We start from the raw sequence: 27,158 nt of genomic DNA, 5'->3' as shown, positions 1-27,158 counted from the left end.
GAGTTTCTGTAGCCTGTTACTGGCATGTTTAAAGCCAGTGGTAACTCAGAAAAATATGTCAGCACTGCCACAGAAAGCTTTGCTGCCCTGAGGTAGTAGTGGAAGGAGAACCCAGCAGTAGGTGCTGGTACCTCTGGAATTGTAGCCTGTAAATATTTGCAGCCTGTGACAGCAATCCCCATTCCCCAAGGAATGATTTCCTTGTGGAGGCAAAAGAAGGGATAGTGCCATGTCCCCTGGACAGTACAGTGTCCAGGGCAAGTTTGCTCTGTCCTCAACTCTTGACCCATCCCTGGACTTTGTGTCAGCACTTTCTTGTCGTGACTGTCAGAAAGGCTCAGTGGGAGGCTGCAGCAGGAGATACTGGTATAATTTCTGGTAGATGTTCCAAGCAAAGCTTCTGTGACAAAATAGTGACTGTACTGATACTTGCCATGTACATTTTTAGTGTCTGAGTCAAAACCCTGCTATCTGCCCTTAAAAGCTGAATTGTTAAGGTACCTACAAGTTTTGACTATGGCTGGTATGGAAAAATTACTTGAATTGCATTTTTAACTCAGTAAGGATAAGCAAGCTAGAAAAACTGAAAAGACCTTCAAGTTACAGGCTGGTAATTAGGGTTAAAGCTACTGCTGTAAAGTTTAAACTGGATTGTTTTTGAAAACCTGCAGTGACCACATTGCCTTACTCAGGCTGTGGTTTAAAAGCTGATGGCTCATCTGAACTTGAGAGTATCTTGAGAGTAAAAGTTTTGATCTTATCCCACCCCTTCCTGGATGGATTTTATTGTAACCCTACACAAACTGCGCCTCACTGCTGAAGGGTTTTACTGTCTAATGAGTGACTAATTCTGTTTAAAGGTACTTAAGAAAATATCTACTGAGAGTCACCTCCAGCACTGTGGGGAGTTCTCACTGGCTGCTGCCTCTGCCTTGGTTCCAGTAGCCAGGTTGTGGCACAGGTGGGCAGGCTGGGAGCTGTAGGCTGACCTCACATGTTTAGGAAGGGATAGGTGGACTCTGCTGTGAGTCAGGAACATTGATTTCGTGACAGCTGAACATACTGCAGAGTTTGGGTGGAGCGGGGAGCAAAACTGTATCTTCAGCACTAACACGAACTGAATGAGATTGGGATCATATTCTGGGTCTGGTCCTAACCTCACTCTCTCTCCTTCAGCTACTTGGAGGATGCAGTGATGCACCTTGACCAAAGCGACCCCATCACCCGAGACCACATGGGGTCAGTCATGAACCAGGTGCGGCAAAAGCTCTTCCAGTTCCTCCAGGTGGAACCCCACAACCCTCTGAGCAAGCCTGCGCGTCGCCTCATGATCATGCTGCAGGGCCTGGTCACCCCTGGCATGACCTAGGAGGAGCTGCCTGCCTGGTGGGCTGCTCCACCAGAGCCCACCCCACAGATCTGTAGTTACTAACGACGCCTGGCTGGTGTCAAGAGCTCCTGCCAGGAAATCATCAACGCGTGTGTGATGTCTCTAAGGCGAGCACCATCTGTGTATAGTTCCAAATAGTCACTGAACATTCACTTGGCTTATTTTTCCTAAATAGCCTCTTTTTTGAGAGTTAAATCTCTTCTTCACCTGCCCATCCGTCCCAAGGCTGGCTGGCAGTCCGTGTCTCGTGCAGCAGAAGCCGATGGATTTTCCTTGCCCCTATAAAAGTTTGGATCAGCGCGGGAGCAGCGAGGCGTGCGCTGAGCCCAGGGGCTGCTCCTCGCTGGCCAGAAACCTGTACCCACACCTTAGGGAAGGGCTCAAACTCCTCCTCCCTGGCAGGCTGCAGGCACAGGGAGGAGGTCAGCTGAGCGAGAGGGTTAGATAGAATTCATTAATTAGTTAGTTACTCTGCGGTTCGTTAGTTCCAGATCCGCAGTGGAGTGCCCAGCCCGCCTGGCGCAGTGAGGCAGGTTTGGGCAGGGCTGATACCTCTGGAGTGCCCTGGGGAGGGGCTCTGGGTCAGGGTGCTGAGGCAGCAGCAAACTGCAAGAGCCCTGGGGGGCCACGGTTCTGTTGTGCATTGGAGCATGTCCATGTTTCAGACATTAGTTTTGATTTTACAACGAGGTTTTTCTTTTTATCTAAATTTTGAAGTTTTGGGGGGTTTTGTTCTTTTTTTTTTTCTTTTTTGTTTTTTTTTTTGGAAATAACATTGAGAACAATTCAATAAAAAACTTTTTGAGAAAAAAGACATGGAGACCTTCTTCTGTTGTGTGATGGAGGGAAGACTCAGGGGTCTTTTAGGATATCAAACTATCTCCAGGCTGGAACCTGAGGTGATGGGCCACCATCACTTCTCTCTTTCCAGATTTTTTCCTGAGTCTCTGCTCAAGCTTTCCTGTTTGAGTCCAGCAGGGCATAATGATCTCTGCTTCCAGGGAGAGGGGATTGTTGGTGGGCTGCTGGCTGCAGGAAGGGGACATTCATTCCTCTTTTCACAGCAAAAATGTCTCTGGCTGCTCCTCCTTCCTGGAGAAGAGAAGGCTCTGGGAAGACCTTCCAGCACCTTCCCAATACATACAGGAGCTCCAATAGAACTGGAGAAGGGCTTGGACAAGGGCATAGAGTGACAGGGCAAGGGTGAATGGCTTCACACTGATAGAGGGCAGGATTAGATTGGATATTAGGAAAAATTTCTTCCCTGTGCAGACAGTGGGCCGCAGGTTGCCCAGAGAAGCTGTGGGTGCCCCATCCCTGGAGGCGTTCACAAGACCAGGTTGCACAGGGCTGGAAGGTGTCCCTGCCGGGTTGGAACGAGATGGTTTGTTCGGTCCCGTCCAACCCAAACCGTTCTGTGATTCCGTGAACTGCAGGGGCCGGGGTCCAGCCCCGGGGCTCTCCGCCCCTCGGCGGGGCCGGCAGGGCGTGCCGGGGGCTGGGCCGGGGCGGTGCCGGCGGCCGGGGGCGGGCGGCGGGGCCGGGGCTGCCGGCGGCGGCGGGCGCGGAGCACTCGGCGGCGGCGGCGCGGGGTCCGCACCATGGGCGGCGGCTGCTGGCGGCTGCTGGGCGTCCTGTGCCCGCTGCTCCTGCACCTCGGTGAGTGCCGCGGGACCGCTCCGGGCCGGGCTGCGGGACCGACACCCCGGGCTCTCCCCGCCGGGGCTGGGGGCGGGCGGGTGGGAGCGGGACCCCGGCCGCGTCCCGCTCCCTCTGTAGCTGCGGGGAGCGAGGTGCCCGGTGGCCCCTCGGCTCAGCGATCCATCCACTCTTGTCCCGTGTGCTGAGATGCCGGGCAAGGAGGAACGCGGCTTCACGGCGCTGTCCGGGGTGTCTCTGCTCAGGCGGGGACGGTTCCCGAGCTCCGGCTCTCCAGCCCTGCGTGCCCACCCCAGCACCTGCTGGCTTTCCCTGCTGCCCTCGTTCAGCGGGGCCGGAGGGCATCCTGATCGCTGGGGAACTGTCACCCGGCAGGTCCTGAGCCTCACTGGCACCAGCGTGTCCCCTCCACACTCCCGCTCCTCCGAGCGCCGAGGGAGGATGCGGAGCACAGCGGTACCAGTGACATCTCTGCTCTGAGGAGAGATGGGGAACCTGGGATTAACCTGGTCCGGCTGCACGGACATTGAAGGCCAGGGATCACCAAACCCCTGGTGGATTTTAGGCTCAGAGGGTGGGTGACTCCGACCCTTCCCCAGGAGCAGGATGGCTGCACTCGCTGGGGAACTCGGGATGCTCTGCAGCGCCCTGGGAAACTTCCCCTGTGCTTTTCCCCTGGGCTTTCTCCCTGACAGAGTCAGGGGCAGGTTTTTCCCCACGGTTTTGCAGCAGAGCAGCAGAGATTATTTGCCCTCCTGCTTTCTCCTTCTTTGCCTGCCCTGCCCAGCCTCGTGCCGAGGGAGCTGAGCAGAGGGAAGGGCTTGTGCCGGACCTTAGAGGAGCCCAGGAGGTGAAACCTCAGCCTGCAGCAGGGAGAGGCTGAAGGGAGGCATCACCTGGCCCTGCCAGCTGCTGGGTCCTTGGGCTGGTGGGAGGCAGGCTTGTGCCTGGCTGGGTGAAAAGAGGAGCAGTGGATCCCACGTTCTCTACTGATACCTGCAATGTCTGTGACCCACGTGTCTGTCATCAGTCCAAGGCTTTCCTCGGTGCTGTGCTCAGGGGGTTCTCATTGCAAGCACCAAAAGTGCCCTGTGATCGTGTCAGGCTTGCCCTGGTGTTAGTCTCGACAGCCACCTTGCTCAGGACCCTGTTCAGGGGTGCAGACATGGGATGCCAGCAGCAAGGCACAAGCTTCCTGGAGATGTCCTGGCTGCCTCAGCAGTCACCAGGAAACTTTCAGCTGTTTCTGGGGTTATCTTTCCACAGGGGTCCCCTGCAGGGCTCTCCTCAATTAGAAACCTCCCTGGTGCACACCCATGTCACTTCCAAAACTCTTGTAACTCCTGTGAATTGGCACAGGGACCCCACATCTTCTGGCCTACAGAACCTCTGGGGAAGAGCTGAGGAACATGAAGGTTTTCTCTGTGACCCAGTCACACACCAGCTCCTTTTGGGCTTCCCACCAGTCATGGATGCACTGGAAGTCCTCATGAACACACCCTGTCACCCACTGTCCTGTGTCCAGCACCAGGGTATGGCCAGTGCCAGTGGTGAATTGTTTGTGGAGCAGAGCAGGGGCTTCTCAGAATGGAACAGCCAGACCTGTACTTGTGCCTTTTCCTTTTTCTTCCTCTTTCTCTCCCTCACTTCCCCTCCCTATTTTCCTTTTCCCTTTTCTCTTTATCCTTTCCCCTTCCTGTTCACCTTTCCCCTTCCATCTTTCTCTTCCCCCTTCCCCTTCCCACCTTTTTTCTTCCCTTCTTTTTCCACTTTCCTTTTTCCTTTCCCCTAACCCTAACCCTAACCCTAACCCTAACCCTTCCCTTTCCCCCTTCCCTTTCTCTTTCTCTTTCCCCCTTCCCCTTTGTTTTCCCCTTTCCTTCTCTTTCTCACTGCAGTCAGAGCAGGGACTCCAGTTTGCTGAGCCTTTGCTTTGGTTTTTTTTTGTTTTTTTTTTTTTTTTTTTTTTTTTGTTTTTTTTTTTTTTTTTGGTTGTAGTCACAAATTAATCTTTGCTGTCAGGGGATAAAGGCCAGGACAGATGGCTCTGGGGAGAGCCGGGGAGGCCCGAGGTGAATGGCAGCATCGCTGCGGGGCCGTCACATCGCCTCGGGCTCGCGGGCCGGGAGCGAAGGGTCACTGCAGTGCCCAGGGAGGGGATGGCGCTGGCCGGGGGCATGTGGAAGCCTCTCGCCACATTTCAGAGGTGACACGCTCACGCCACGCTGCCCTGAGCCGGGCAGGCGGGGGCTCAGCCCGGTGTCTCCTCTCTGTGCCCCGCAGCCGCGAGCCAGGAGCCCGTCAGCATGGCGGGACAGTGCGACACCATCTACAAGGGCTTCGCCGAATGCCTCCTGAGCCTGGGGGAGAGCATGGCCCAGAGCGTCCGGCAGCAGCAGCAGGAGGAGGGCGGCGACGAGGCGCAGGAGCTGGACGCCATCTGCAAGTGAGTGTCCGTGTGGGAGCCGCTGGGACGGCGGGGTCACCCGCCACCAGCACCGCCCCCGACCCCCGCCCTCCTCCCCAGGTCCTGGGATGATTTCCACACCTGCGCCAGCGAGGTGCTGTCGCGATGCCCCGTGGAAGCGGCCACCGTGTGGGAGTCGCTGCGCCAGGAGTCCCGCAAGATCCAGTTCCAGGGGAACCTGCAGGAGCTGTGCAGCGCCCGGGGCCGCCTGGCCAGCGCCCAGAGCTCGCCGGCCTCTGAGACCAACCAGGCCACGCTGCGGGGCTCGGCCGCCGCCCCGCACCCTCACCCGCTGGCCCTGCTGGCCCTGCCGGCCCTGCTGGCGCTGCTGGCGCTGCTGCTGCCCCGGCTGTAGCCCCGCTCGCCCTCGGGTGCCCCGGTGATGCCGGCTCCGTTCCCCCGGCTGCCGGCCGGCCCCGCCACGCCCACCTCCCTCCCGGGCATCCCTCGCGGGCACGGTCCTCTCCTGCAGCGCTTCAGATGGATTTATATTTATATTAAAAGACACTTTTACATTTCTCCTGTCTCTCTGCCATGGGATGCCCCTTGAGCCCCTCCCAAGCTCCGTGTTTGCTGTGGGGACTGGAGAGGAGGTGCTCCCTGCACCAGTCCCCAAGAAGGGTCAGTGGGAGGGTCTGTGACTCCATTCCTCCAGTGTATTGCCCATGGCCATGCCAGGGAGTCCAGGGGACCGTGAACAGCCCCAGGAGGGGGCGATTCCCACTGCCCTGGTGCTCCCTGGCTACTACTTTTCAGGGCTGGGCACAGCAGATATTCCCTTTAGAGGTGTGTCAAATGTTTTATTCCTTTTAAAGGGCACCTCAGGAAAACACAGGATGCAGATTTCTTTGTCTTTTTGGCAGCCAATAGCTTGTCCTCTGATGGGCAACTCCAGTGACATTTTCTGCTTTCCACCCCTTTTATTTTGGTCTTGCTGTATTCATGGTCATGAAGAAAAGTATGGTTTGCAGGGAAGAGAGAGGGTTTTTTTGTTTTTTATACCAAGATGATGGAGGTAAAAAACCTGGAGAACTGGAAATCTCATCCAGGTTCACAGGGAATTGTCGATGTTAAACCTAAATGATTTGTGGGCATTTAACTTGGCTAAACTCGTATCTATGAATGGAAGATGCTCTAATTCCCATCCCTGTCACTGTTATGCTGAAAAGTTAGGATATTTTTCCCAGCTACTAAAGCCCAGAGTGCAGACCAGCTCCCCTAGGCCTGGGGTGGTGAGGTGTCCTCCCCACTCTCCCGGGCACAGCCTTCACTCCCCACCCATTGCCTGAAGGGCCACTGGAATTGCAAATGGGCCACCCCAGCTGTGGCACAGATCAGGGGCTCCTTGCTGGTGTGGCCCCAGCCCCCAGCAGCACTGGTGGATAAATCTGCCTGTGGAAATCTGGTGGGTAAATCTGGCTGTTGCCTATCCCAAGTGGAAACCATCCCACTTGGGAAAGGCAACACAATCCTCTGGCTAGCACCACAAGTGGCACAGCTCTGAGGATTGCTCCAGGCTCAGCAGAGAGCAGGAGCCATGAGCTCCTATGTGCTGTGGGTAACGAGCTGCTGCTGTTTCTGTGATTTCCATGACTTCAAGGCTGTCCCAAAAACCTTCCAGCAGCTGGTTTGGCCTGGAGAATCTTTTGCCACACTGTTCTGTGGCTGAAAGCCTTCAGCATGTGAGGAAGGAGCTCAACAATCACTATCCTCATCAAGCCAGGGAAAAATATTGCTTGTTTCATCATAAAACCTCTTCCTGTGAGGTCTGGTAACTTAAACAGGTGATTGGGCACCTCTGGAATGTCACCCTGGCTGTCCCAGTCCTCTGCCAGGCTCTGGGTCTGGGAAACACTAACAGGATTGCTGGTTCATCCCACGGGGCTGAGTGATTGCTGCCGATCCCTCAGCTCTGTGGGGGGCTCTGCGTTTATTTCCCGTTATTTGTCTCACTAACCAGCCTGGGGCTGGCTGGGGGGGACACAAAACATCTGGGGGAAGATGCTGATCCCGGGCTGGTGCCCCATGGGACACGGGGCAAGACACCACCCCAGCTCTCCTCACGCAGCAGCTGCCGCTCCCCGTGTTTAACGCCAGCGCCGGGGGGATAATCCGCCGATTCTCTCCTTCCCCGTTCCTGACAATCCTGTGTTTAAGGGTGAATTAGTGGCGGATCCCGGCGGGGTGGCTTAAGAGGATAAACGCCAGCCGGGTGCCGGCCACGCACCGCGCAGCGCCCGCCGGCACCTCCGAGCGGTGGGAGCGCAGCGGGCAGGGGAGGTGGCCGGGGGCATGGAGCGTCACCAGCGCGGTGCTGTGACAGCTGCCACCGCCATGGTGGCACTTGCGGACAACAAACTGTGCTTCAATCCAGCCGGAATCAAAGCCTGGGAAGATCCACCCACACCCACCAAACACGCCGGGTGTTTCACCCTGTGCGCAGAAAGACACACCGCAGAAGGTCCCGTGTCCTGGAAAATGTCACCATACATGTCACAGACCCTTGGCTATGTCACCACGTGTCCTGAGCACCAGCACTTGTCACCACACGTGGCTCACACCTTTGGCTGTGCTTCGATGTGTGTCCTGCAGCTGAAAGGCGTCGCAGTGTCACCACACAGCCCGCAGGCACTGGTGCCTCTGGGAAGCCAGGGCTGGGATTTGGGCACGATGGAAAAGTGTGGGTCACCACTGCTTGGTGACACTGCACGTGCAAGAGTCCACAGCAAGGCACTGCCCAAATCCCAGTGCCACCTGTGACCCCAGCCCTCCTTCAGGGAGGTGCCTGCAGGGCCAAGGGCAGCAGTGTGACATCAAGGGTGGGCAGGCTGACCTCAGGAAAGCTCTCTGGTGCTGCAAACTGGGACATTGAGCCAGTGTCGTCTTTCCATTGGGTCTAAGGGTTTGGGACAGCCCTGCAGCTGTGTCCTGCTGTGGGAAGGGACAACATCCTCATTCCTGTCCCCAGAACTGGCTCCCTGCACTGTGACAGCATCCTAAAGCAGCTGTCCAGGCTGAAAGGAGTGGACGGTGGGGAATGAGAGTGGGATCCCGGCAGCGGGAGCCTTTGGAGCACCGTGCTGTGGAAACCCCTTGTTCTGGTTATGAAACTCCAGTGACCTACTTTACACTCCCTGCTTTTGTTCTTAATTCCCAGATATGGCCGCTCTCCAGATTTTGCCCATCAAGGCAAATTAATTGGAGTAGATCCTAATTTGCTCTCTGCTATTCTTTGGGCAGAAGATTAAATGCTCTGCAGACATTATCTCCCTCTCTCTTCTCTAAGAGACAAACCTGAATTAATAAAAAAAAGAAAAAAAAGGGATAAAGGCCAGCTGAGTCCAGCTGAGTTGATGTTTGAATTCACTTTTTGCAATCGCAGAAGGGGCCAGGGAGGCCCTCGTGTCCCTGGGCAGCTGGAACCAGATGGTGACACTATTCTAGGTGGCTGTGTGAGTGAGACAGCACACGTGGCACAGTGACATGAGGGACAGCCTCCCACCATACTGCCCAACGCCTCTGCCACATGATGGCTGAACCCTCCATTCCTTCACCCAGGGAAATTCCTCCCAGTGAAGGTGCCAGCTGGGGAAGGACTCCTCATCTGTGGGGATGCACTTAGGTTTCTCTAACTGGATAGACTGGTGTGGAGGCCACCAGCAGAGGGGGAATGACTCCTTGCCCTTCCCTGGCCCCAGTGCCACTGTCCCAGTCTGGGATCCCTACCAGGCATGAGTTTTGCCACCTCCAGCTTCAGTGGCACCCCGGGGGGAGCAGGAGCATTGGAAAACAAGCATAGCCTGGAGGACACTATGTCACAGGGCTGGCCAGTGTCCGAGTTTGCATGGGGATTTCTGCTAAGCCAAATGTCCAACTTTCCATAAGGAACCACCAAAAGACAGCCTCAATCCCCGTGGATGGGAGGCAGTGGGAACAGCTGAGCCGGAGTCACCTCTGCCATAGGGGCTGTGCTCAGCCTGGCACCCCATCTGCGCTCAGCTTTGGGGCTGTTTTATTCTCCAGAGAGGCATATGGAAAGTTGGATTTCTTTTTTAAGCAGCTTTAATTGAACATCCTCCCGTTACGACCTCTGTTCAACCTTGCTGGGACAACCTTGAGCTCTGGCCTGGCATGGCTGCTGAGGGCTGGGCTGGCTGCCACACAGGGCAGGGACGCAGCTCGGAGGAAATCCAGGTTTCCATCCATTTCCATCCATTTGGTGGCAGATGAGGGGCCCTCTTCTCCTGGCTTCTCCTGCCTGGCACAGCAGGAAGCCCTGGGATCCCCAAATTGCCCCGTGCTCAGGATGTGCAGCAATGTCCCAGGCAGCTTTGTGGTGCTGGGGGAGGGGATGCTGGAGCTGCTTCCCGCCATTCGCACCATTCCACAGGGAATTGCAGCTTGTTGCACCCCAGTGAGACTCTGGAGCCAGCTGGCAGCACCACAGGCAGGTGTGGGACGCAAAGGGAACTCTGAAGTTCCTGCTCCAAGCAGGGAGCCAGCTCTGGAGCACCTCCAGGGAGAGAGGATCCTCCACCTGTGGGTAGCCAGCATTGCCCCCTGGTCCCAGCCAGCCACTAACAGGAGATACAAAACCTAGGGGAACCCATCCTTGCAGAGGGGTGAAGGCTCTCAGGGGGAAGCAGGCATGCTGCAGCATCAGGGGAGCACTGCCAGTATCCCTGGAAGTATCAAAGATGGAGATCTGAGCAACCTGGTCTGGGGGAAGCTGTCCCTGCCCATGGTAGGGAGTTTGGAACTGGATGACTTTTAAAGGTCCCTTCCAACACAACCCATCCCAGGATTCTGTGACTCTTCACAGACATTCCTGCCTCAAGGGCTGAATCCTTCCCATGGGGCTGGGGGCAGGCTGTAGGTCTTGGGCATCAGAGCTGGCAGGCAATTTCTGAAGGGGTCAGCACGGAAGAGCAGGGGGAGGCTTCTCTCCAGGGAGAGCAGCATCTTGGAAGGGAAAAGGCAAAAAAAAAAAATGACAAGGAGATAACAGCCCATTTGGCAGGAAAACCTGCTGTTAGACCCTCCCCAAGGACAGCACTGCTTTGTGAGTGTGTCAGAAACCTGTTACCAGTCTCCTCTTGGAGGAGGGAGAAAAAACCCCAATGTTTTTTGGCTGGAGCAGCGCTGGTGGGAGCTCAGGCACCCAGAGCCTGGCAGGATGAGCGGCTGCAGAACCTCTCAGTGCTCAGAGCTTCAGCAGCAAGGTGCTTATCCCAGTCAGAAATCTTCCTGCTGTACCTGCAGAAAAGGCTCTAGATGGAATAACAGGCATCAGGAATCAACAGGCAATGACCCCTGGTCAAACCGGGTGCCTGACCTGGCAGGCAGTGGATCACACAAATGAACAGACAGTTCCCACCTCATCCCTGGGTGTTTTGCCAGGAGGATGTTGGCTTTGTGCAGATGTCTGGTGTGAAGCTCTCTTGGCTCCAGTGGGTCTCAGAGCACCACCACAGCATAAATAATACAAGAGCTGCTCTGACTGAGGTTCTCAGAAGTCCCCAGTTCTGGCCCAAGGGTTCGATGCCTGTTGGCTCTTTGATATTTTTCAGCGGTGATGGACCCGGAACAGCCTCATTCAGTGTTCCCACGCGGCTGGTCAGGAAACAAAGCTGTGAGGAAGTGACTAATGGAAGCTGTATGCCCTGAGGGAAACAAATCCTTGCTGAGCACTTATCCCTGTGTGAGCTCCCCAGCCACGGTGAGGCAGCCCACTGCTCTACACCCATCAGCCAGGACGACAGAGAGGAGCACGCTGGTGGAACCAAGCTGGGATGACCTTGATAAACAGCCTAAAATAACAGGATCAACTTCAACGGGGACATGCAAGGTTTCACATGTCAGACACAGGTTAAGCCACCTCTCAGGGACAGTGGGGCTGGGGAAACATCTCCATAAAGAAAGCAGGGGGATAAGAGGGCTGAGAACCTACCAGCAGCACCATTACTGTGTGGGACAACAAGAACTGGGGAGTTTCCCTTGCAGAGAACTGCACAACTCACCCAATTTGTCAATTCCAGCCTAGGCAGCCCCTTCTCAAACCTCACACATTTCCACACCTCGTTGGGAATTACACAGAGAAGCAGCTGATGACAATAATGTGCATCAGCAGGTACAACTTTTACTACATTATGACTTACTAATCATTCTAAAGCAGCCGAAGATCCCAGGAGCATTAAAATAAACCCGGCTATTTTTAAAAGTATGGTAGGAGTGTGAAAAAAGCCCCGCTCCACCTGAGCCGCCTCGGGAATGACGTGACAGCCAGGCTGGAAAACAAACCCGGCAGCATTGCGTTTGTGTGCCCCCAAGGGAAAGGAGTGCCGTCAGCATCCCTGCGAGGTGTCATCCCTCTCTCCCTGCTTTCAGGTCATCCAGGGCCGGGACTCGGAGTGTTTTGTTTGAGGATGAGGAAAGGATGTGCGGGAAGAAAGTCCACAGGCAGTTACCAAGCAAACTTTGTGGGTTCTGTGGCACTTAGTAGCTGGGGCAAAGAAAGGAGAAAGGAATGCGCCTCGTTATTCTGCTGTGCACAAGGGCTGTCCCACAGGGACCGGGTTTTCCCTGCCAAGGAAAAGGACCGATGTTTCCGGGCAATTCTTTTTCAAAGGGAATGTTTTTCCAGAGTCCCGCAGCGCAGCGGGGAGCCCTCGGAGCTGCTCCGTGGGCTGCGGGCTCCAAGGCGCTGCTGGGGAGCTGTCAGAGCTGGAGCTGGCTCCAAAGAGGAGAAACTGCGGCCGCTCTTCCGAGGCAGGAGCACGGGGAGCAGGAACATTGCCCCTGCCAGGGGCCACCGGCTCAGCCCACGGGGTCACAGTGATGCAAAATGCAGATTATGTCAATGTTACCGTAAGGCAGGATGTTCTTTGGTGTAAGACCTTTGTACATTTTCAAACCTAATCAGCAAAAGAGGAGAGCTAATCTGGTGGAACAGGCAGCAGCCAATACCTGTCACTCAAGAATATTCTGGAACTAACAAGATTTAGGGATGTTATAAACTAAGATGTTGATGTTCACCTACGTAAACATTACCAACTTGGCAAAATATTCAATGTCCACGTGTCTTAGAGCTGAGCTATCTTCATGATAACACTAAAATTCATGCTATGGGTCAAAAAGACCCATAGGTGAAGGTCCTTCCCCTGAGCATGAGTAGACGTTACCTGGATTAAGTTATGTGATTCCTATGGAAATTACTAACCAATCTTAATAAGGGGCTGTCCTTGGGAAGTCACTAACCCCGAACTTCTCTGTGTAAATAATGGCACAGAAAGCCTGGTGGGGCGTGCTGGATTTGTGGAACAGCACCGAGCACCCAGGCTGGGGCAGCTCTGAAATAAACAATCAGTGTCTCTCTGGAGTGTGTCATTATCGGCTCAGTGCACACCAAGGAACGAGCCCGATTTTGTGGGTAACAGCAGAGCCAGAGCGGTGAGGGGGCCCTGGGGTCCATGGGGGTGAGGAGCTCCAGGGGCCCGTGGGGCTGAGGGGTCCTGGGGCTGAGGAGCCCGGGATGGGGCTGAGGGGTCCCAGGCGGGGTTCAGGGGCTGCTGTGAGGCCCGGAGCCCCTCACGGCCCCGGAGCCCCTCACTCTCCCGGAGCCCCTCAGGCTCGCGGAGACACGGGCGGGCCCGAGCTCTGGGTGGCCCCGGCAGGGGGCGGTAAAGCGCCCCCGCCCTCCTCGCGCTTGGGCCCCGCCCCCCGCCCCCTCCGCCAATCGCCGCGCGCGGTGCCCCCGCCCCTCGGGCGTTCCGGCGCGCGGTAATGACGTCAGGAGGCGGTGCCGCGCCGCGGCCGGAGTGGGCCGAGGTGAGTCCGGGATCGGCGCCCCCGGGACCGCCCGGCACGGCTCCGGTCCCGGCTCCCCTCCCTTTCCCCCTCTCTCTCACTCCGGCGGCGGCGGTGGTGGTGCGGCCCGGGAAGCGCGGGCGCGGCGGGCCCCGGCGTCTCAGCCCCGCCGCTGCCCGGGGCGCTGGGCCGCGGGGCCGGCTGGGCCGGGGAGGGAGCCCTGCCCGCTCCCGGTGTGTCCCCTCAGCGGGACGGGCCCGGTGCTTCCCAGGCTGGAGCCGAACCTGCCGCGGGACGAGCTCCCGGCACCGGCTCGGCCCTGGGTCCCCTCTCCAGCATATCCACAAGCGGCCTGGGTTGGGATGAGTTCTGGAAACAAACGGGTTTGGAATCCCGGCTGGTTTGGCTGATTCTGCCCCTGGCTCCGGCACAGCTGCCTGCGGTGCTGCAGCAGCCCCGGCCCCGGGTTTCCCCTCTGAAATCCACCAGGAGCTCGCAGTGGGCATGCCAGGTTCTGCCAGGCAGTGAGAGGCCCGTTCGAGATGCCTTACTGACACGGCAGGCAAGGAGCTCAATGTCCGAGGGGAGAACCATAAATCTCATGTTCCTTCCTACCTTTTCCATCTGTAGTTCAGATAGTTTGCCACCTGCCAAGTATGTGATTTCCCCCTCGGAGAGCTTGTGATGCTTGTAATTTCTCTTAGTTCCTTTCCCCACGTTCTTGGTGGTTACTGCACAGGAGCATGTCCTGCACTAATGGGGAGTTAAGCATTTTGTTGCTGACTCTGGTTCTGTAGTCTTCACTGGAACACTCAAGTGTCAGCATGTACTGATATGCTGGAGTTGCTGCCAGATCTCAGTTAATGCCATGAGTGGATTTATAGATGATATTTTCAAGTGATTCATTCTTCTGTTTGGTTTTAGTTATGGGTGGGATGTTTTACGTGAGCCCTTCTCTACATGTTGAATTACTCTGTAATAATCTTGTTTATGAATGCTCTCATTCCATTTCTCTGTTAACTTAAAATGCTTTAAGGTTCAGTAATGCTGGGAAAACTGTCCATGGGAGGCATTATTCAGGACTAGCCAGAGCTCTTTTTATCATGATGCTTTAATCTGAATGAAGCCTCACCTCCAGGGCAGTGCTTGGTGGAAGTCAGCTAACCTTTCTGAAGCTGTTTTTAATTTCTGCTGCCTGCACCCTGCCACAGGCATGTCTGTGCATGGCTGGGTTGTTTGACCTCAGGGTGCTGCCAGGAGGGAACTTTTCCCTTGAGAAGTTACTTTGATGATGTTTGATTATAAAACTGAATCTTAACTAAAGCCTGGTTTTCTTTCCAGGTTGGATGAAGAGTCTCAACTTCTTCCAGGTGTCCCTTTAAAACATTTCTTATTTCTCCACTTGCTTTTCCCCATGGAAGACAGGCTGGGGTTCCTTTTCTGCTGTTCATGCTGAGCAGTTGCTTGGAGAGGTGGTGCTTGAGTGGAGATACACCTGGTGATGGTAAGACCTAAAATCACATTTTCAAGGCTAATGGGTTTCTGTAGCCTCCTGTGAAGGCTCAGACACATGTTGATGGGCTCTGAGTCAAAAAGGGCAAATGTGGACCTGCCCAGTGACTGCCAGAGCCACAGGTGGCTTCCCCATCTCCTGACCAGTCACATTGTTTTAATCAGCACACAAAGACTTGCCCCAAATGCAGCTGGTTTGGTTTTGTTGGGATGAGCAAGAGCTCCTAGTCTGGAACAGCTGGGAAGAATTCCACTTCTTACAGGCAGCTCCAGTGGAAAGCCAGAAGTGCCACTTTGTGTCTAAAGATGTAAAATTGAGATTGTGGAAAGATGTGAAAACCCACCTTGATGTCTCAGGGTTTGGAGAATGAGGGACTTGCTGACTAAAAGCTGCTCTGGGCAAGTGAATGTCTCCCTTTTAGCAAGGGCTGCACCTTCAAACCAGTGTGCCTCTGGCTCCATATTCCCTGCCTCTTCTGCTCTTCCATTGATCCCCAGCAGCAAAGTAGTGAGAGGCTTAAGACAGTGTACAAATTCAATATGAAGAAAATCTTGTGAAGATGGGTTAAGTGTACAAATTGCTGAGGTACTTCTGGTGAGCAAACTCAGAACTATTGGGTTTGGATTGACTGCTGACTGAGAAAGTTGAGCAGATCTAACAAAACTAAAGAAAATGTTTGACTTTTTAAAATTTGATTTGTATTAAGCAATTGTGTGTAGACAAAAAGACCTCCAGAAGTCTTGTGCAGCCTCAACTGCTCTGTGACTGATTCAGGGCTCAGCAGGGAGCAGAAAACAAGCGATCCCCAATAAAGAGAGATACTGTGTGATTTCCCTGGACACATCTGTTCTGACCAGGATTGGGTGTTTGTAGGCACTGCCTTCACTCACTCATGATGAAAGCAGCAGAGCACTGTGCATGTTCTGTAGCAGAGAGAAGTGGAAATCCCATATTCTCAGTTTGTGATAGCATGGTGCTATTGTTTTGATTCAAATGGAGGGAAACATCTTCACTACCTTGATTCCTCTTTATTTGTTTCTTCTCATTCTTTTTCGAAGATTCAAATGTGGGAATCACCCCGGATGTGGTTGCTGCTGGTGCTCCCCTGGGAACATGCCTTGATAGGGAATTAACACCAGTCAGTGATGGGCTGTGGGACCAGCAAAGTGCTTCCCGAGCCCCCCAAAGATGTGCAGCTAGACCTGGTTAAAAAAGTGGAACCTTACACTGGCCACAGTGACATCTACAAGCATTTCATCAAAGATGACTGCGGGGCTGTCATCAAAGCTGGCTCTCCCTCCCCTCCCCATCACACCAACCCCTATCCCGGGAACCCCCTGCCCGCCCAGCAGCCCGAGCCCCGCAAGAACAAAGTGGCCAAGTACCGCGCCAAGTTCGACCCGCGCGTGACGGCCAAGTACGACATCAAAGCGCTGATCGGCAGGGGCAGCTTCAGCCGCGTGGTGCGCGTGGAGCACAAGGCCACCAAGCAGCCCTACGCCATCAAGATGATCGAGACCAAGTACCGCGAGGGCCGCGAGGTGTGCGAGTCGGAGCTGAGCGTCCTGCGCCGCGTGCGCCACACCAACATCATCCAGCTCATCGAGGTCTTCGAGACGCAGGACCGTGTGTACATGGTCATGGAGCTGGCCACCGGCGGCGAGCTCTTCGACCGCATCATCGCCAAGGGCTCCTTCACCGAGAGGGACGCCACGCGCGTGCTGCAGATGGTGCTGGACGGGGTCAGGTACCTGCACACGCTGGGCATCACCCACCGCGACCTGAAGCCCGAGAACCTGCTGTACTACCACCCGGGCACCGACTCCAAGATCATGATCACCGACTTCGGGCTGGCGAGCGCGCGCAAGAAGGGCGACGACTGCCTGATGAAAACCACGTGTGGCACCCCGGAGTACATCGCTCCCGAGATCCTGGTCAGGAAGCCCTACACGAACTCCGTGGACATGTGGGCGCTGGGGGTGATCTCCTACATCCTCCTCAGCGGCACGATGCCCTTTGAGGACGACAACCGCACCCGCCTGTACCGGCAGATCCTGAAGGGAAAGTACAGTTACTCAGGCGAGGTGAGTGTGGTGGGGGGCAGTCAGGCAAGAAGCTCTGTTTAGAAACTCTACAACTCTGTGAAAGTTGTAATTTATTACTCTCTTCAAAAGACATGCGTACTTCTGGGAACTCTAGATCTTTTTTTATCCCCCTTTCAAATACATATGCATGCAATTTCACAATAGGCTCATACATATTCATTTTTACAGATTTCAGGTGACATTTGCCACTAATTCTTCTTTATCAGAAAGAATTCTTAGGTCAGGTTGACCTGCGACCTGCTCTTATAGCAGTCTCTGTTTCTCTGTCTGCCCCTTTCCCTTATTTCTGTCCTTCAGCTGAAGCAGTTTCTCCCAGTATAGGCTTTTTATGAGAACAGGCAGTCAGAATAAACAGCTGTGTTTTCAAACTACAGACTTAACTCAAAGATGTACATTTCACTTAAATCAAAATGGATTTCTACTCTGGAAAATTTCTACTTTGTCTCAGCTCTCCCTAGCTGTGTCTCTGTGATGACCAAAAGCTGGTTGTCTTGTAGGTGGTAACATTACCGGGGTAAAAAAATCTGTGATTCTGGCTTTTAAAATCCTTTCCCATGTTCTGTCTGCTCCCAGTGTAGCATAGTGAGCTCCTTTAAAAGAATGTGTGCACAGAAAGAGGAAACTTGCTGTAGAACAGAACTGGGATGCTTGTGGGTTTCTAGCTGCTGTTAGAGGCTTTGCAGTTGAAACTTGTGCCAGGGTGTTTGAAATGTGGCACATGTATCACTAGTCTGATTCCTGACACGAATCCAAGTGTAGTATGGAAAATAGCTTTGCTGAAAGGTTATGGCAGGCAAGGGGCACTTACTTCTTCAATCTGGAGATGGGATTATTTCAGAAATTGATCTGCATTGCTTCCTGAGCTTGGTATGTGAGAAAATGGAGGATTGAAGGATAGTTTTCATAGGCAAGAATGGAAGGAAGACTCTTGGGGGATAATTTTTAGGCATTCTGTAAATGATAGTGGGGCCTGAAGGTGCTTCTTGGTCTTCAGAAGAAACAATTTGAAGTTAAACACTTGTGAATAACATCTTCACTCTTCTGATCAAAACCCTGTTGATATTAGGAATGAGTATTGCTGTTGTCATGTCCTTGCCATGCCATGCCCTTGACTATTGAGTGCAGGTCTGTGTTCTCTGGATAAAAATACAGAGCTGAAAATCATGTGTAGAAAGGCAGTGTGAATAACCAAAGGCACGGCCTGGCTTCTGTTTGAAGAATGAGTGAACAGACTAGGGCCTTTCCTCCAAAAAAATTAACATTTGAAGGGGGTCTGATCAAGCTCAGTGCAGCCATAGGCAATCTGGAGAGAGTGAATTGAGTGTTTTGAAGGTTCCCTGGGTAATTTACTTTGATGTCCACTGGTCCTTGTACTAGAACAGATTGGTTTTGAGAAATATTGTGAATTGCAACTAGGCCACTGGAGCCTTGTTCGTTGTACATGCAGAGGTAGCAATGCCACAGAGAAAGCATTAAGCTCTCTATTTTGAAAGTGTCCATGCACAAGCCTGAGGCATTTTACTTGTTATGCCACCACAAATTACACACTTTAGAAGGCTGTTCTGGATACTGTGTGTGACATGAGTGGTTATTTTGGAAAGCTGTCAATGCTTTACTGCTTGGAAAGCAAATATGTGTCAGCCAGCAGCCTGTATCTGTTGCCTGGATGCTTTCTGTTCCTCTAGAGCCAGGGAAAATGGATGCTTTAATTTATCACTGTAATTAAGCCTGTGCCCCTAAATTGCACGGTGCTTAACTGTAGGCAGGTATTGGCAGGAGATGCAGTAAAGAGGCTGCTCATTTTGTGAATAAATTCTAGGAGAAGACAAAGTGACCCAGAGGTTTAAAGGTGTCTGTTGTGCTTCCCACAATCTTGCCAGCACTCTGGGTTTTTAAATGCTTCTGAGGTTTTGGTGTTCACAGACCATGGCTCCTCTTTCTTTGTGTTACACTGGAGGAAGTGGGAAGATGTCAGAAATGAGGTCATTGATAAGTTTGTCAGACGAATGGGAACGGCAGGAGCCAAGTCCTGGTTTCTTTGGAGTAAGAGTGGGCAGAATACTCGAGTGTATTGCCAACATCATCTGTCTTGGATGGATGCAGGAGCAGAGGTTTCATGGGAGCAACTGCTTTTCTTCTCTGTAATCTGAAGGCTGAGGATCTGAAACAGAAGAGGAAATGTTGAAAGAAGCCTGTAAACTACAGAGCTGACAGCTTGAGCTGAGTGGCTCAGACAAGTTCCAGCGGGGAAGGAGGGAGCTGTCTTCAACTGTACCATGGCAGGCAGCAGCAGTGCCCTGAGTCTCGGTGCTTTTTGAAAAGTCTGACCCCAAAACCTGGTCACAGAGGACAAAGCTGTATTGAAAGAGGAACAAAAGCCAAGATGCATGCTGACCTGAGAAGCAGCTCCATTTTCTTGGAAAAACAAGTGATCTCTAGTCCAGCTAATGTAATTGCTTTCTGACTGGGGCTCTGTTAGCCCGGCTCCTGTTCCTGGAGTGTGAGGTCTGTTTGAAGAGGCCATTAGCAGATCAGTAGGAGAGGTCTCCCACAATAGGTTATTCAGGTACTGCTGACATCACTGCTCTGATTATCTCTTGTATCTCCTCTACTTTTTGAACTGCTTCTGGTAACGGCTAGGATGAGGAAGGAAGGACAGCTGGCTTTGTAGCTGGTGTGCTTTTTTTCCTGAGCATCCTGAGTCAGGGTTAGGTGAGCTATTGACACTGCTTTGAATGTAGCCTGCTGCAAAATGATTCTTTTTCACTTGTTTTGTTAGAACTTACTAAAAAGAATGTTTGGACATAATTATTTCATTTAATTTTTAATTGAAATATTGGAGTTGAAACTGATTTTTGGGAGCTCTTTGTAGCTTAAAAAGTTGACTGAGGAGCAAAGCTGGAATTCCATTCTTAGTTTTCTTTGAATTTGCAAGTGCAGAATTGAAAATTGGACCATCATTATCCTGCTAGGACAGGCTTGCTCTGATTCTTTTTCAAAGCTTCTCCTTCTGTTGAATACCAGTACTTTTATGTTGCTTTACACACCTGGGAAAATCGATGGAATAAGTGAAAGATAATGTATGCTATGGTTAAATTGGGAAACTTAGCTAAGGTGTATGGATTGTTCTGATTTTGATATCTGATCTGGACATACCATTTCTCTCATGGACTGTTCTCCTATTCATAGAACAGAATCAGCTTTTTGTGGTATGCTCACAGTGGGTGAGGTTGGTGTGTGCTGCTGTGGGAACATGTCTTAATCAAATAACCAAAAAAGCTTGTTCTAAGTTGTGGTGCTAGTGGATGCATTGATAGGAGAGACATGCTTGATATATGAAGGAAGTTGGGCATTGCAAGTCTGCAGGAGCTCTGCAAGAGACTTAGCAGCCTGTGGAGAGATGAACTGGTTTTGTGTGGCTTAGATTTTCCAATGGTTTTTGATGGAAATCCTCACCAAAATCTCTTGAAGGAGCTTTGCAGCCATATTGTGGCAGTGGCCTTTGCACGTATCAGGAGTTTGCTGATAAGCACAGATGTGAAATACATGGTCAGTTCCATAGGGAAGGACAAAAGCAGTGAAGATTGAAGGGGCTGTTGCCTTCTGCCTAAAAGCCAGCAGGAGAAAGTTCCCTAACAAACCTGCAGAGTCTCTGATGATACAGGCTGTTCACAGGGTGAAAACGAGGGCTGTGGACCTTGGAAATGTACCCGAGTTTGAAGAGCAACTGGACAAATTCATGAAGACACATTGATGGAGAGAATGACCAAAGGTCAGAGGAGAAGCCTGGCTTGCAAACTGTGTGTGCATTGCATTTCTACTTTTCTCTCCTTGAGCATTCAGAATCTTAATGATCTTCTGCCCTAACTTGGAGTTTAAAGCACCAAGTTAAATGCAGGTGTTGGGTAAGCTCTGCAGATCCTGTGTAGATAGATTCCTGCTGGAAGAATGCCCTTAGTTACAGGAAAACCAAGTTACTCTGGATGAGTAGCATGAATGGTGTTCCCATAACAACTCAGTCTGTGTGAGTAAAAAGATAAACCACTTTCTCCCCAAGCAGTTTTTCCTGCCTGCAGCTAATAGCAGAAGCATGAAGCACAGAGAGTGCAGGCAGTGCATTAGCAAACAAACTACCTGTGCTACCTGGCAGAAAACAAGATAAAAATAAAGCCATTCCAAGGCAGCTGATGCGTGCTCACAGGATGAGTCCTTAGCCAAGCACGTCTGCAGAACATTTCCAAAGTGTCCTCATAATTGTCCTCGTTGTGGGGGCTGCTTAAAACACTGTGGAGGACTTGTAATCCCTCAAATCCCTTGTGACACATAGTGGAGGAGACAGGTGACAGGCTTGTCAAATTTCAGTATTAATTTCCTGCATTTATTCAACGTTTTGAGAGAGAATGGGGTAGAGCTTGAACCCAGACTGCTTCTGACTCAGTTGGGAGCTGGTTGCTGAATCGCCCATCCCGCCCCAGAGGGACTGATCAGTCATTGCATTATAAATTATGATGACTGTGGTTGGATTTCCTATCAAATGACAAGCTTAATATAAGAAAGGAACAGGCAACAGAAAGAAACTGTAATTATTCTTGGTAACCTCCTTCCCCTAAAAGTTGTAGACGGAAGTGTATAGTGGCAACTCAACTTTCTGTTCTACATATACTTGTATTTTACTCTAGAAACTGGTCTCCTATAAGGGAAAAAAAGTTCACTTGCATATCAGAGAAAATCTCTCCATAGTCCTTATCATTTTCAGGAGAATGCAGTCAGTATAGGACAAGCATTCTGAAACTTTGGATGGTGTTTTGCTCATAAGTTTTGCAATGCAGTAAGTTTTGCACTGATGCTGTGTCAGGTCTGGCTGGCTGGCTTTCTCTGAAAGAGGGGAAACTGGTGATCTTATTGTAGTACATCTGTTTTAAGTAAGGCAGACTGGCTTCCCTGAATTTGGACTGGAGTATGTCTTTGGGAAAACATTCAAAGCTAGTTTAAAATATAGCCAGGAACAGAGAAGCACCACTGCCCTCTAATGCTCCCTTGGTCCTATATATTTTTTTAATACAGGAGATAAAGTCCTGTGAGTACAAGAGGCCAGAGAAGCTGGTAGGTGCCCCCCTTTATTGAAGATTTACCTTTGCAAAGTGTGGAGGTGTTCTTTGCTCTAAGAGGAGCTCAGTGCAAAGCCACCTGATTCTTCTGGAAGCTCTCCTTGGCTCAGTGCCTGGGAGGGTCTGGGTGCAGCAGGACCCTTCCCTTGAGGGGTCCCCAGAAGGCCACACTGACACGTGGTGTTGCCCTCCATGGCTGTGCCAAGATGGTCTTTAGAGCCATTAGATGCTTTTGCAGGGCAGTCATCACCTTGGCCTCTGATGTCTGTGCCAGAAGAGAGGAGAGATTTCAAAGCAGCAGGGTGGCCAATTTTCCATTCTTTCCCCTGGAGTTTGAGTGGCCCAAGCTGTTGAATATAGTATAACAAAGAAAACAAGGATGGGGCAGCTGAAGGCAGGATTTTAAAGCACATTTGCAGTACTTACTGGTGTGAGCATGTAAGTCTCTGGGACCACGTTTTAGCTTTCTTGGGAGCTAAAAGAGCTTTTTACTTAGAGCAGCTGCTGTTTGTTCCTGTGAGCCACATTAGATGGTAGAAGTGTTTTACAATAGTCCTGTTCTTAGAGTAATGCAGGCTTTTTTTCCCCTAAAAACTAGAGCTGGCTTTTTTTCCCCGTGTAGGGAAGAATTGTTTTTTATATAAATTGTTGAGCCCTTTGCCTGGACAAAGTAAAACCCCATCAATTTACAGAGGAATGTGCTTTTGCATTTCACATGGCTGTGTGAAAGCGGTGATTTTGAAGTAGAACAACAAGAGTGTTGGCGAGCTGCAGGCGCAGGGCTCTGCTGAAAAGGGCACTCTGCTCTCCTTTGAAGAGCTGGAGCACTTGAACAGGATGAAAGCTCCTCTCCAAGCCAGGCACAGAACACTGAAGCCAGCCCAATACATGGACTTCTCTTGGCTTCTGCTCTTTCTTTTCTTTTAATGCACCAGCTCAGTGGCTGTGAGGGTAGGTGTGTTTGTGTCACTCCAGCTCCAAAAGCTGAAGTGTTTGTCCAGATCTCTTCCTCTGCAGGGAGGGACATCTTTGGAAATGTGATCACCTCAATTAAAACCTGGGAAATCCTGCCTCCTCCTGCATGGATCAGTGACCATGCTCCTGCAAAAACTCAGCATGCTGCATTGGTAAGCACTTTATTTACAGGTAGAGAAACACCTTTTCCAGTGAAAGGGCTTTGAAACCAATGCATGCATTTGAAAATCAAGTCCCCCTTGCTCTGGCTGCATCTTAAGATTCTTTTTGAAGGTTTTTTCCTCCAACAGAATTGGTGTCACAAGGACATTTTTCAAAATCACTCCTTTTGCCTCTTTACTATGTACTTCAGCTTATGTTGCAACACAGCAGTGGAGAGAACCCCCAATGCTAGGGCAGGGTAAGGAGAGGGGTCATTTTGTCTGCCTACATCTGCCATTTCCATACTGCTGCAGTCTGCAGCACTCAGTATTAACAGTTTATATTTCACAGAATTGTGCATGTCATCAGGACAGGGTGGAAACTCTGTCTAAGCCTCAAAGCCTCTAGAAACAGAGAGCAGGGAAGGACTCTCCATGGGGAAGAGGAATGTGGGTTTTTTCCCAGTGATTTCATTCACAGCCCTTTTTCCTTAGGGCTGCTGTCTATGTCAGTAGTACCTGCAGGTTCAAGGCAGAGTGAGGGACAGCAGCTGAGCATTTTGGTGAAGATTTTTGGGGTGAAAGACTGAGTTTGGGGAAGTGGTGTACAGCGTATGGCACGTAATGTAAGGATGGAGGAAGGCAAGAGCCACATCTGGGGGGAAGGGATTTGCAATAGTGCTGTGGTTTGACATATATTTTCATTCCTTCATCTGGAGGCCCTATAAAATCCTGTTAATGGTGGAATAGTATTTCTGCAGAATTAGGGATGTAGGGATAAAGGGACATTGGTAGGGTAGAAAAAGAATATTAAGCTGCCTCTGTACAGAATACACATTATCAACAGGAAGGATTTGAACTATCAGCTACCATTGGTGTCTTTGACTCCTTTACATTTGCCTAAACATAGCCTAGGCCATTTCCTCATTTACCTGTGGCTGATTGAGTCCTTGGTTTTCCAGCTGTGGCTCAGATGTGTTGTTTTTTCTGGTACCTTACTGGAGGTGTATTTTGAGGCAAGACATGCTATTGCATGCTAATTGACTTAGAACCAAGAGAGTGAGAATATGTGTTAATTCTGCAGGGGAAGAGCTGTGACCTGCAGGAAACCTGTCCCTAAATACAGCAGCTGTCTCCTCCTGCCCTCCTTGGAAATGGTTACCCAGGGGTTGGAGTTTGTGTTGGAAGTCCAGCTGCTCGTGGTGCTGGGCTGGAGCCAGGTGCAGCCTTTGAGCAGGGGGTGAGCAGGGTGGTTCTCTCCTTGCTGTGGCACACGTGGGAGTTTATCACAGGTTGTGGGGTGAGTGGATTGGGGTGACATCTTGCACTGCTTCAGCTGGATTTCCTGGACCTGCTCTGCTGAGGACCTGAGGCCCCAGATGATTGTATGGAAGTACAACACCAGGACAGCATCTAGGGGCACAGGGAGGACTGGCTGGCACCTATAAAACATTCTTAAAGTGAATTTTCAGGGGGGAGCTGTAAAAGTGTTGCACTCTGGAGAAAATTACAGCATCTTCCAAACTGTTCTGAGCTCCAGGCTGAGGCTTTGAGGTTTTGCAGAGCTGGCACCTGGCTGTACTTCCAGCTGCTGCCCCTGCTGCAGATTAAAAGCCACTTTTAATCAAAACTGAGCTCTGTGGGGAAGGGCTGTGAACATGTACCTTGCTGCAAATCACTTTGTGGCCTGTAATTGACCCTGCCTTGGAGAGAGGCAATTGAACCTGATATATTTGGAACAGTCTGGCATTGAAAGGTGTTTCAGATTTGCTCTGACCCGAATTTGGGACTTCCCTAGCATTTGCAGTGTGCTCCTGCCCTGGGATGTGAGGAAGGAGGAATTAAGCAGTGTGCTTGGCATGGTAAGAAGTCAAGGTTTTAATATCACATTGTTGAAATCTCTTTTCAGCTGCAGAAACTGTTATAGGGAATTCCTGTTCATGTTGAGCCGGAGGGCTGCAAAGGTGCTTCCTAAGCCCAGAGGTTTTCTTGGCAGTCTCTTTACCTAATCCTTGAAATCCCTAAATCTGACAAGATTGCAGTTGCAGAGTTGAGGCTGTAGACAGAGGGAACTGGATTAGTTGTTAGGGGTGGTTCAGACTGGCAGTGGTGCATCCGAGTTCCCTGGTTTGGAGCAGGAGCTGCTCCTCCTCTCTCCAGTCTCACCCACCCCCCTGCTTTGCCCCCCTGCTGCCCCAAGTGAGTGACAAGGTAGAAAAACCAGACATGTTTTCCAATGCCTTTGTTATTTCAAATGGATGTTTTTATAGATTTTCCTGAAAACTGAGCTTTTACTAATGCACCAGATTAGTGTTGATTGGTGACATGAGAGCCGTTCACACAAGTCAAGGAGAGGCAGAACGTTCTGGAGAAGGCTGTTAAGGGATGCCTGCTGTTCCTGCAGGGTTCCCCAAAGTGCTGTGTGTGCCTGGCTGCGTGTCTACAGCTTGTGAACTTCATAATCACGGCACTCCCTACGTCCAGTGCACCAGTACTTCAGGCACTTCAAGTGATTAACCAAAGAGTTTGATGTCTCACAAAAGGTAGAACTGTGCTACCTGATAAAAGTATTTGTGTGTTTCCTACCTTTGTCTGTGTCTGAAGAATAATTTCTAAGAACTTTTTAATAATCTGATAATATTGAGAATGATTATGTGGCTCACATGTGAGAAAGGTTTCTCTTTACAGCTGAGGTGACTCAAGACTTGATATACTGTTTTATCAGTGCTGATAGGGGTGCCTGGCTTACAGTTTCTTGCCTCTCTACATTTAGTCCTTCATATTTCTTTATTTGCTTTTAGCTTTAGTCCAGCTTCAGGTATTCTTGGTGGCATTCTTCAGCAACTGTTTTGCTCAAGAGTTTGATATTGCAAAACTAAGGAAAACTTGACACTTGGCTGAGAATGTGAAATAATTTCACTGCAAAGTCCTCTTCCAAAGCTACAGGAGTTCCCATACTTCCAGTGTTTGGCACTGGAGCTTGGCAAGGATGGATCTGCCATTGAAGAGATCTTCAGCTATTTCATGAAAGTGTTCCATGGTCTCTGAAAACTTACTTTTTGGAAATGAACTGTGAAGCAGGGAGGGCCTGGGGACCAAATCTTGTGTTTCCCCAAACCTGTCGTGTTAAAAGTGACATTTACCTTCTGGTGGCTCATCAGCAAAGTGGAACATGGTAGTGATGGTGTTTCTGTAGAAATGGCTGAAGGTGTAAAGGTATTTGGGGGTTAATGATCAACCCAGGTGAGGGAAGTACATGTATGTTTATTATATTTGTAGATGGCATTGAATTGGAAGGGCTGCAAAGGGCATTGAGTTCCAGATAGCCCTGTCAAATTTGAGCAATTCAGTAGTAAGTGTAATTTGGTTTTTTTTTTTAAAGTAAGAGTAAGTGCACAAAAACAGGTGAAGAACAGAAAATTAGGAGGTGTTGGCTTCTCAGAAGAGACTGTGTCTATGAATCACAAACTGTTGTGTGAGAGCAGTATGATACTTGTGGGAAAAGGTGAATGTACTGAGGTGTCTGAGCAGAAAGGCAGCGTGTGCTGTGATCCTGCTGTGTTTGGTGGCTGCTGCAGATGCCAAGCTGAAGCTCTGACACTTCTGGGCAGCAGACTTCAAAAACACCACGGGCCAAGCAGAGAGACTTGACAGGAGATCAACAAAAACAATTGTGAGTCAAGAAACCACAGTCTCTGGAAGACTAAAACATTTTTGGCTGTTTGGCCTAGGGAACGTGTTGTCATAGCAGTTTGCAAATATGTAAAAGGCTGCTTCAAAGAGAAAGAGGAATAATCTTTTTTCCAGATTATGTCAAACAAGAGTCTTAAATGGCACTTAGAAAGATTCACACTGAACTTTTTAAAAAACTTGTGTCTCCCACTCCAAAAAATGTTTACCCATAGGATTTCTGAAGCTGTCTTGTGGAACAAGTGAGGCAGTCATCTGTCAGGAGTGATGCATCTCTGGTGGATCCTTGGGGGCCATGGGATGGA

The 27,158-nt window shown here is 51.1% G+C and overlaps 3 protein-coding genes across 5 annotated transcripts in view; all 3 read left to right on the top strand.

Moving 5' to 3' along the window:
• EDC4 (enhancer of mRNA decapping 4) overlaps positions 1 to 2,318 on the top strand; it is a 33,445-nt gene extending 31,127 nt beyond the window's left edge. The window contains exon 29 of the mRNA XM_071440639.1: positions 1,177 to 2,318. Within this exon, the coding sequence (XP_071296740.1) occupies positions 1,177 to 1,369 (193 nt within the window). The 3' untranslated portion in view covers positions 1,370 to 2,318. The remainder of the gene's footprint in view (positions 1 to 1,176) is intronic.
• A 572-nt stretch (positions 2,319 to 2,890) lies between these two features.
• NRN1L (neuritin 1 like) lies at positions 2,891 to 6,034 on the top strand. Of its 3 annotated transcripts, none has more exons than XM_071440644.1 (3): positions 2,891 to 3,049; positions 5,333 to 5,495; positions 5,577 to 6,034. In XM_071440644.1, the coding sequence occupies exons 1-3, from the start codon at positions 2,992 to 2,994 to the stop codon at positions 5,869 to 5,871; spliced, it is 516 nt and encodes a 171-aa protein (XP_071296745.1). In that variant the 5' UTR covers positions 2,891 to 2,991; the 3' UTR covers positions 5,872 to 6,034. The 3 variants fall into 3 exon arrangements, with proteins under 3 accessions (XP_071296745.1, XP_071296744.1, XP_071296746.1); XM_071440643.1 differs by lacking the exon at positions 2,891 to 3,049 and adding an exon at positions 3,210 to 4,581; XM_071440645.1 differs by lacking the exon at positions 2,891 to 3,049 and adding an exon at positions 5,048 to 5,121.
• A 7,251-nt stretch (positions 6,035 to 13,285) lies between these two features.
• PSKH1 (protein serine kinase H1) overlaps positions 13,286 to 27,158 on the top strand; it is a 30,926-nt gene continuing 17,053 nt past the window's right edge. Inside the window, exons 1-3 of the mRNA XM_071440634.1 lie at positions 13,286 to 13,343; positions 14,664 to 14,826; positions 15,894 to 16,919. Of these exons, the coding sequence (XP_071296735.1) occupies positions 15,981 to 16,919 (939 nt within the window). The 5' untranslated portion in view covers positions 13,286 to 13,343; positions 14,664 to 14,826; positions 15,894 to 15,980. The remainder of the gene's footprint in view (positions 13,344 to 14,663; positions 14,827 to 15,893; positions 16,920 to 27,158) is intronic.

This window comes from Agelaius tricolor, unplaced genomic scaffold, assembly GCF_023055355.1.
Source record: "Agelaius tricolor isolate 1412-34295 unplaced genomic scaffold, bAgeTri1.0.p SCAF_15, whole genome shotgun sequence".
Classification (NCBI taxonomy): domain Eukaryota; kingdom Metazoa; phylum Chordata; class Aves; order Passeriformes; family Icteridae; genus Agelaius; species Agelaius tricolor.
This window is presented reverse-complemented; position numbering and strand designations above follow the sequence as displayed.